At 37.5% G+C, this 10,379-nt stretch overlaps 1 protein-coding gene across 1 annotated transcript; it reads right to left on the reverse strand.

The window, feature by feature from the left end:
• Positions 1 to 136: 136 nt before the first annotated feature.
• On the reverse strand, positions 137 to 10,372 carry LOC139971378 (beta-1,4-glucuronyltransferase 1-like). Its single transcript, XM_071977751.1, has 4 exons — positions 10,116 to 10,372; positions 6,400 to 7,422; positions 5,535 to 5,669; positions 137 to 1,460 (listed from the first exon to the last, which is right to left on the reverse strand). The coding sequence occupies exons 2-4, from the start codon at positions 7,297 to 7,299 to the stop codon at positions 1,257 to 1,259; spliced, it is 1,239 nt and encodes a 412-aa protein (XP_071833852.1). The 5' UTR covers positions 7,300 to 7,422; positions 10,116 to 10,372; the 3' UTR covers positions 137 to 1,256.
• Between the last annotated feature and the right edge of the window lie 7 nt (positions 10,373 to 10,379).

Here is a 10,379-nt window from a genome sequence, read left to right on the forward strand (position 1 = left end):
AAAAAGACATGACTTCTATCTGGGGGCTAGCACACCTTTTGCTCAATTACCGCCGAGAGACGTACAAAATGTGCAACCCAACTTTGAGTCCAGCATTAAAAATTGGGTTGCTATGGAGGGCAAATTTCATTTTGTTTTCAAATCCTTCATTTCATGCTCTGAAATTTCAAAGTTATGACCATTATAATAATCATGTTACTCCCCTACACCTGCATGGACATTGACTTTAAGGAATATTTTTGACGGGTCACCAGAAGAGCTTCCTCCACTGGTCAGTTTGGAACTTCCGGCGATCTTATCGTCTAAACAGAATAAAAGTAAATTTAGTTTAGATTTCCCCCAAAGGTTTCACAAACCAACGTCAGCTCATTTGAAACCATACCCGTCTGATATTTGTGGATGAACACTGCATCACACGGTCAAAGCTTTCCCGTTTTGATGAGTTGTAACTATCACACCTATTCCTGCACCAGGGACTAACTCAGCATCTGTCTCACATGCTGAAAGAGGTGAAGGCACACCATTCATCATCACTAAGGTGCAACTACGGTGAACAAAGTTTTAATTAAAATCATGGACAAACCAGAACCAAATCCCAGTTCCCTGATCAAGGCAAACTAGAAATACGAAATCCATGGAAGAGTATGCTCCACAACATTGCAAAAGAGCATCTTCTTTTAATTGGTGGAATGAATTTGGTTTCTGATGAGGTTTTGAACCAGGAAACTGATGGTTTGTTGGGTAGACACTCGAACCACTACTAGACATCTTCATGTCTGAGAGCTGTGACAAGAGTATGAGAAGACTGCGGTACTCATCACATTGAACTAAGCATATTTCGGGCGGTACTGACCGACTTTTATGAACCAATCTCCAACAGATAAATAAATTACCACCAACTTCCCCATTTGATCATAGGAAACCAATTCTAGACAAGAGTCCAACATATTACTGTGTACGTCGTCTATGGGCTAATTATAATCTAACTCTTCACGACATTGTGAGTACATTACAGACTTTGAGAACTCCATGTACCAATTATTTTTAGGCTACAGAGTATGAAAATGTAGATGCTGACTACATTTGCCTCATATACAATTCAGCCTCATTTTCTCTCTCTCTCTCTGTTATTATTGCTGTCGTTATGATACTCAAACAAGGAGATTTGAACCGTACATAAAACGATCCTATCATAATCAAAGTGGTTTAGTTTGAAAATGAGGAATCGGTTCCATTTTAAATGGGGCCAACCTTTCTCACATTTGATTTCGACAGGATCCAACAGACTCCGGATATTTCACGTGCAATTCATCCACTATCTGGCTAAACAGTTCTCTGTTGGCAGCATTTTCTTTATCTTTACTGGTGTGAAACGTTTCTTTCCTCTTGTAGCCCTGATGTACCAGGAATCCTGAATCCATGACAACGAATGTAAAACCCGCCATGTACAGTTCGCAAGTCTAGAAAGAAGAAGAAGAAGGAAAAAATTGAGACGTCATACAAAATATGATACACGATACTGCTTTACAAAACAAATCTTGGGGCAAAATCTCTGATTTGTTTTAAGAATGGAGATGTCCCAACCTGTCCTAAATTCTTACTTTTCCATCCAGATGACCCTCTTCTTCGACATTTAAACAAGAATAGAGGTTTATTGTGGCATGTTGAATATAATCGCAATTACATATTAAATGCATATATCATGTCTCATGAGATGTAGATGTCATGCGACTTATTCCATGCAAACGATGATACACTAGATTTCTTCTTGCATAAGAGGTGCCCAAGAGGCTGATTGATGATAAGCTTCACCAGATCATAATATCGTCTTTCTGCCAAGACCCTTAGTATGCCAAGTAGCATAGACCTAGGTATACATGTATATCTAAAATGAAACCGTACTGGACCCTGACTAAATTGTTGATGTTTTTTTTTATTTTAACTTGGTTTTCATAACTAATGTATGGGTCAATCCATGCCAAATCAACAGATTTTTGGGTCGATTCCACGTCGACCCTCTCAGAATCGCCTGAAATTGATATGGTGTCTTGCCATATGTCTCAAAGGATGAAATTGGGCAAAAAAAAAAATTAAAAAATTTTCGTTGCTAGGATACGGCCCCACCTAGCAACCAAATCCAGATTGCATTTTAAGAGCACTTAATTTGTGTCAAGTTTGGAGGCATTTTTTGCATAAATGTAAAGTATTTTATGTCTGATATTGCAGATATTGTGGAAGACATGTGGCCAGTCTTCGAATTTAGCTAATTTTGAGGAAAATTTACGGTCTCAATTTTTCGTAACAAGTAATTAAAATGGCAGAAAATGAGATAGGGGTCTTTTCTGGCCCTACTTTGAGTGTGCTCTATATTCACAAGCAGAGGCATGTTTGAGTTTTAATTTCCATAGGATCCTTGTCCAGTGGTAGTTGTACGGGAAAAGTGCAAAAAAAAAGTCAAGCGGATCGGACGTTTTACGAACAGCGCCCTCAAACTTAAGAAATCTCACTTCTGGCCCTAATTGGGGGTCCATTTTGGGCCTGTGGGTATTTTTTATTTTTTTTTTAAATAGCATTTTTCAGGAGCGTATTGACCCTATTTTTAAAAACTCAAGTCAAAAAGTTGTGTATTTTGTGTTATTTACTCAAATTTACGACTCGAAAATTGCGAAAATCACTTCGTTCATATGTATGAAAATGCTTGCACAAGCCGATTTGAGTAATTCAAATGACAACAACTTCTTAGCATTAGCATACAGGTGCTTAACAATTAGGAGGGTGGTCCACTAGCATAAGGACTACAAATAAACTGCATTTTCAGGGTCATATGCCCAACGATGCCTGTGAACAGCGCCCTCAAACATCACATTTTACCAATATTTTGGGCTATTTTGGGCATTTCAAGGTCAAATTTGGTCACAATTGAAAGTTTTTTTTTCGGTTTTTAATACAAAACTAGTAAGATATGTATAGTTATGATGCAAAGAATGAGCTAAAACATCTTTTATATTAGTTATTAATGCTCTGATGAGCAGCTTAAAGTGGCGTATGAGAGTTACATCAGCTCTACAGAAACATGCTTGCGAGGGCAAACAGTGGTAACATTGTATCTTCATTCAAGGAGATGTTAAACAACATTAGAAACTATTGAAATGTATTTATTAAAAGTGTTCTGTCTAATACTCTTTGACTCCCTCTCACCCCCACCCCCCCCCCCCAGCACCCTCCCCATAGTGCACTATGCAGATTTGTATACACACAGTATGTGACTGACTTTTACTGCATAGAGACTGCATAAACATGCATTCAAGGTATACTGAATTATTTGGTATGGTAATCTTCTGCTTCAAATTGTCTGTATGCATGTAACCCACCTCTCCCACCCACATCCTCAACCCAACCCTATATCAGAATAGAAAATTGTGAACCAGTGCATACAGTGTGCACTATATATATGTGTGTACATGTTCAGTACAGTGTTATTTTACACCAAGCAAATAAATACACACTGTCCACAATCATGTACAGTACACACTGTGTACTGGTCATTCCATTCAATACTGTGCATATCAATGTCATTTTAAATATTTGAAATGTAGTGTATGCTTTTGCTAATTCAATAAATTAAAAGACTTTCAATAATTTATAAGGAATGTTTAACCAGTACATAAATGTGCAGTGTGTAAACTGTACATGATTTTGGACAGTGTTTATGTAAAAGTGCTTGGTGAAAAATAACACTGTACTGAACATGTACACACATATATAGTGCACACTGCATAGTGCATAATGTGCATATATTCAATGTCTTTTTAAATATTTGCAATGAAGTGTATGCATTTGCTGATTCACTAAATTAAAAGACTTTTAATATTTTAAAAGGAATTTTTAACCAGTACATACATGTACAGTGTGTATACTGTACATGATTTTGGACAGTGTGTATTTAAATAGTATATACTTGGTGTAAAATAACTGTACAGAACATGTACACACATATATAGTGCACACTGTACGCACTGGTTCACATTCATTTTCTATTCTGATATAGGTTTGGGTTGAGGATGTGGGTGGGAGGGGTGGGTTACATGCATACAGACAATTTTAAGCAGAAGATTACCATACCAAAACATTCAGTATATGCATGTTTATGCAGTCTCTATGCAGTAAAAGTCAGTCACATACTGCATAGTGCACTAATATTGTTTAACATCTCTTTGAATGAAGATACAATGTTACCACTGTTTGCCCTCGCAAGCATGTTTCTGTAGAGCTGATGTAACTCTCATATACGCCACTTTAAGCTGCTCATCAGAGCATTAATAACTAATATAAAAGATGTTTTAGCTCATTCTTTGCATCATAACTATACATATCTTACTAATTTTGTATTAAAAACCGAAAATAAAACTTTTAATTGTGACCAAATTTGACCTTGAAATGCCCAAAATAGCCCAAAATATTGGTAAAATGTGATGTTTGAGGGCGCTGTTCACAGGCATCGTTGGGCATATGACCCTGAAAATGCAGTTTATTTGTAGTCCTTATGCTAGTGGACCACCCTCCTAATTGTTAAGCACCTGTATGCTAATGCTAAGAAGTTGTTGTCATTTGAATTACTCAAATCGGCTTGTGCAAGCATTTTCATACATATGAACGAAGTGATTTTCGCAATTTGCGAGTCGTAAATTTGAGTAGATAACACAAAATACACAACTTTTTGACTTGAGTTTTTAAAAATAGGGTCAATACGCTCCTGAAAAATGCTATTTAAAAAAAAAATAAAAAATACCCACAGGCCCAAAATGGACCCCCAATTAGGGCCAGAAGTGAGATTTCTTAAGTTTGAGGGCGCTGTTCGTAAAACGTACGACCCGCTTGACTTTTTTTTTGCACTTTTCCCGTACAACTACCACTGGACAAAGATCCTATGGAAATTAAAACTCAAACATGCCTCTGCTTGTGAATATAGAGCACACTCAAAGTAGGGCCAGAAAAGACCCCTATCTCATTTTCTGCCATTTTAATTACTTGTTACGAAAAATTGAGACCGTAAATTTTCCTCAAAATTAGCTAAATTCGAAGACTGGCCACATGTCTTCCACAATATCTGCAATATTAGACATAAAATACTTAACATTTATGCAAAAAATGCCTCCAAACTTGACACAAATTAAGGGCTCTTAAAATGCAATCTGGATTTGGTTGCTAGGCGGGGCCGTATCCTAGCAACGAAAATTTAAAAAAACATTTTTTTGCCCAATTTCATCCTTTGAGATATATGGCAAGACACCATATCAATTTCAGGGGATTCTGAGAGGGTCGACGTGGAGGCCACTGTTGATTTGGCATGGATTGACCCGTATGTTTAAATCATCTGTTCAGACAACGATATCATATGACAATGCATTCTAGTGACATGTGAGTGTTTTCGTGAAGTGGGATAGTGTATATGATACGGTGCAAACAAAGCCTTGTGTACATTAGATACTGGAGAAGATGAACATGAAATGACTTCCTGTTCCGGGGTTACTTACGTTGCTGATCCTATTATAGCCGTACTGTTTGAAACGTTCATCATATAGTGGGGCACTTTTGTGTACAATGAAGAAGGGTTCAAACAGTGGCATGTACTCCACTGCATATGCTACATGAAGACTGTCAACGGCACTCTGTAAAAGAGGGGGCAAAAAATAGAGTACCCATGGTTATGACATGATTATAGCCATTGTAGAACTTAAAAGCACTGCCCACAAATATGCTAGCAACTTTAGCAAGACAGATAAATGGTCAGTATTGATCAACCTGCCACAATCATTATAGTGTTTCCATTTTCACTGGCATATATTTACTGTTTAATATACCTTATTTTGTAGAAATGGGTTTTGAAGATCAGAACCTCATACTGTATATTAGAAAGTACTTTGAGAAATTTTAGCACATGTATGCTTCAATTTGAAGGCTTCACTTGGATGGATTCGCACTGTAAGTAACAATCTGAGTCAACCAGGCTGTGAGAGAACTAATCTGCCCAAAAACTCAAACAATATTTCTCTAAGACTTCATTCTTCAGAGCAAACTAAGTAGAAAGTTCACTACCATTTGTGAAGGAGAATTTATATATATTCATTGAGAGACATAATACCACAACCAAAAATCCATTCCACTGAGGACAAGTTAAACATTCATAGAAAATGTTCCTCCTTCCGAGGGATATGCCTAAGAAGTGTGTTCTTTGGTTCATGGAAATTCACTGGCAGAATATATCCTAACAGATAATTTAGCCTAAGCTGTGAGGATATTACGCGAATGTCACGTACTGTAGTGCTGTGTAAAATGCAACAAACATTTCGCATCACAACGGTTTTGGCGACGAAAGAGAGATGACTGTCAAACCCTTACCTTTGTTTTGATCCAGCTTTCGTAGTCTGTTGGACTGTGACATCTGTAACAAATTTCAGTGTAAAATTGTCTGACCGTTCCATCACTAATAGCGTCTAATATTTCGGGCTTATCCTTAGGCACTGGTTTACCATCCTCCAGTTCAAACACAGGAAGTATATAAGCAGTTGTCTTGTAGCTCTGTGTTAGGCTCTCATATTTCAGAAATTGCAGAGTTTGTGAGAATAGAAGAGAACTGGGTAATAAATCTATATCCACAGTGAGTACAAAGTTTGTTCTTGCAGCCAACTGGCCAACATTTCTAAGGAGATTGTTGGGGTAAGGGACTCCTTGTAGTGCATAATTTTTGGTTTTGATGTGTGTCTTAATATGTGAATTTAAGTTTTTGCACGGAATTTTTATTCTGCGGGTTAAATTCAACGATCGTATTTGATCAACAGTGTCCATGGGAAGAACAAGGTGAAACTGCACATGATTTCGAATATCGGTGAAGCAGCTTGAAAAGCTGTGTATAACGCTTAAAGTAGCTTGGAAGTCTTCAGAAGAAGTGAAAACAGCCAACGAAATGGGGCCTTTCCACCTCTCAACCAAAGCAGGTAGATAATGCATGTTGTGAGGGCTGCAGTGTGTTACCATGGTGACCGAATCTTTCGGTAGCCGGTTGTTGTCGGTCTCATCGGAAACTGAATGGTATATTTGGTAAGATCCTCTCGTATCCATCCGAAAGTATGACAGACGGTGACCTTTCTTCCTCCGCTGTGAAATTTTCTCAAATGTTTTCAACTTTCCAGTTTTCTTCATCTCCAAACAAGAGAAGATAACAAGGTGTATGACTTGCAAGATGAGAACCGTGACCACTAAGAGTACAAGTAGCCAAACAATAGGTGGTGATGATCGCATTTTCAATTCCTTTTCAGACCATTGTCGTCGAGAGAACAGAATAATTCTGTCTGTTAGTTGGGCTTGCTGTATGTGGGAAGTTCATCTTTTTGTGCCTAACAAAAACCTTTGCATACAATCTCTCTGCAAAAAATATAAGAAAAATGATACAGGTCCACACAGCACATTTTAATGGCAACCTGGCAAAGACATGGCTGATACAATTCATGAATTTAAGGACTTTTACTCTTTCAAAACCATATGATCTATAAATGACAATTATAAAATTATTGACTGATGCTTGACCAAATAGATGACATTAAACTGTTTTATCGTCAAAATTAGGCAAATTTTGCCTGTATTCATTCTGTCTTCATTCAGAACAATATAAAAGCCAGAAGGTTAATTTATTTCTTGATCTGTATATCAAAGGAACTGATTCTAAACACCCTGTATGATGGTATACTGTAAATTTCCTATATGAAGGAGATGAAGATTTCATCTGATTTGCTCAGTGGTTTAGTTCGATCCTTCATAAATATTGATTTCATCAATGGCTTGACAAATTATTATACTTGTGAAGGTTGGGAGTCAAACTGCTCATGCGTGCTTGACGATTCCTGTTCAATTCTGCCAAACGGGTGGAATAATCCACAAAGTGTCTCAAAATACAAAATTAATGTTTCCTTGTTTCTCTGTTGTGAATTTGGCCAGTTTTGTTAGGGCTTGCTGATTAAACTTGTGATTAAAAAAAAAAGTGGTAACTATTTGACTTACAAACACGGCAACTACAGTGTCTATCAGCTGTGCAGCCACATTTGTATTAAACAGTGCATGAAGTTTGGGGACTAGCGAAGTTACTGTATACCAGCATTAGGGCTGTGAGTTTTCGTTTAAAGACCTAAACGTTTAAACGGCCGATTTTTCGTTCGTTTAAACGTTTAAACGTTCGCGAAATCGTGAGAAAAAGCCGAGCACGCTTAGCGTGCTAGCATAAAGGCGTGGGGTCCATGGGACCGCCCTAGGGCCCTGGTGGGGCGAAGACCCCGGAAAAGGAAAAGGAAATTTTTGCGTGTGTGGCGATACAAAAATTCGCAGTTGAGGATGCAAAATACTGACAACTTTTTTAATTTAAATTGTCACGAAGCTGATGAAAAATTTTAAATGACAAGTTAGAGTAGCTATATTATGTTATAAAATGAAAAGAGATTTAATCTGTCTTACAATCTTTAAAAGTTTAACTTACAGAACCTCCGATATTATGAAACAAAAAACGTTCGGCAAAGCCCCGTTTCTAGACAGCCTAACACTGAATAGCGCGCACTAAACGTACATCAGTTTACAACTGCAGTACGGTTTAACCCAACTTAAATACTGCGGTAGGATACTGTACATGTGCTCAGAATTATCCCAGGTACCTTTCCAAACAACTGTGCGCTCATCCCCAGTCTAACACCTGTTTGTTAACATTTTTGGCACGTTTCCAAGAAACGTTTCATGGAGTATTCCCCATGATACACGAGGCACAGTTCATACACGCAGCACAAGATGTCAAGCTATGGCCATCTTTATGAAAGTAAACCTTGTAATAAAATATGTTTTAGGCCACACGGCATGATTAACTAATGCTAAACATTTATTTCCATGTTCTTGTAGAAAACGTCAAGTTCGCAAAATACAATTAGTTGTGTTTTTGTAGTTACGTGAGATCCGTAACAGACGAGGTGGTTAGGCTATTTGCTATACACTTAACTATGGTAGGACATTATTTTGTACGTATTTTTAGAAATTCTAGAAAATACTTTCTTTTCCCCCCGCTTAACACCAGATGTGGTCTTACGGTTTATTCATAAATGGGTGTACTAGAGCCTTGTTTACATGACATTAGTTGCATTTAGCACGATATGCCAGTTTCGCGTGAATTTTTCGAAAGTGTTTTGCTGGATCTTTCGTAAAATTTGAAAGGACCGAACTTCCTTTTCGTACACAATTGGTAATTTCTCTACTGATTTTCAGAGTTTTTTTTTTACGATCTCCAATCGATACTTTTCCTTTGATCATGTATTTGAACAACTATTATCAAGTCGAGTATTCGACCCGGTATTGTCTGGTCGGAGAGTTCAACGTGATGGACAGGGATTGTAATAATTTCGATTGAACATGCATTGACTGGATTATCTGCGCCGCCGCTGTCGGCTCGATATAAAGTACACTTGTGCCGCGAATCAGGAAGTTTTCACAAAAGGATAACAGCGTTCTAGTTTAAGCCATTCATATCGCCAGATACATCGGGGGGGGGGAGGACAAAAGAAGGATTACGTTCGCGGTTTATGATTCGACTGATCGTAAGTTGTGTTGTTATTTCGCGTAGTAGACAAAATAAACACGGGAATTGATACACGATTTTTGCCAATAATTTAATTTTCAGTTGATTTCATAGTTTCGTTTAAACGTTTATTAAACGTTTAAACGATGTTTCGTTCGTTTACACGTTTAAACGTGTAAACGGCACAGCACTAACCAGCATACAACGTACAAATTTCAAATGAGTGTATCAATTATCTCAATTATCCTTACACCTAGAGTAACATAGGCTACCCAGGCATGGAAACATAAGTTACACATAGGCTAAACCTACAGTAGAGCCTAGGTTAGATCTGGACCGCTGCACTGGATATAGGCTCGAGAGATAATATTTCTCTAGCCAGCTCTAGATGGTATGGATATATGCCCTAGCATTGGTGACACTGGGTTACTCTTATAAGCATTAGGCTACTAATACTATTTTGTTATAAGTGTTGTATGTACCCTACATCGAAAGTAGATCTGCAACTTACCTTTAATTTAAGTTAGGCTAGGGCTGCATCTAGGCAAACAGAGGTCTACATACATGATTGCTCCTACTGTACACCATAGGCTCATAAAATTTGAGAAGATGATAAGGAATTTATTTATCGGTAACATAGACAATCTTTATATACAATTTGGTTATAATTGTTTGATGATTTCTTTTAAGAACTCAAGAACGTATTGTTATCGTCTTTATTCAGCATATATAGCTAGCCTGAACTACACTGAGATCTTCGTATTTACAATACATT

Source organism: Apostichopus japonicus, chromosome 8 (assembly GCF_037975245.1).
Source record: "Apostichopus japonicus isolate 1M-3 chromosome 8, ASM3797524v1, whole genome shotgun sequence".
Classification (NCBI taxonomy): domain Eukaryota; kingdom Metazoa; phylum Echinodermata; class Holothuroidea; order Aspidochirotida; family Stichopodidae; genus Apostichopus; species Apostichopus japonicus.

Coding starts and splice junctions, on each gene's coding strand:
- LOC139971378 (XM_071977751.1), bottom strand. CDS start 7,299: ATGCGATCATCACCACCTATTGTTTGGCTACTTGTACTCTTAGTGGTC. Junction 5,670..6,399: donor AAAGCTGGATCAAAACAAAG/GTAAGGGTTTGA, acceptor CCTCTTTTACAG/AGTGCCGTTGACAGTCTTCA. Junction 1,461..5,534: donor GCTATAATAGGATCAGCAAC/GTAAGTAACCCC, acceptor TCTTCTTTCTAG/ACTTGCGAACTGTACATGGC.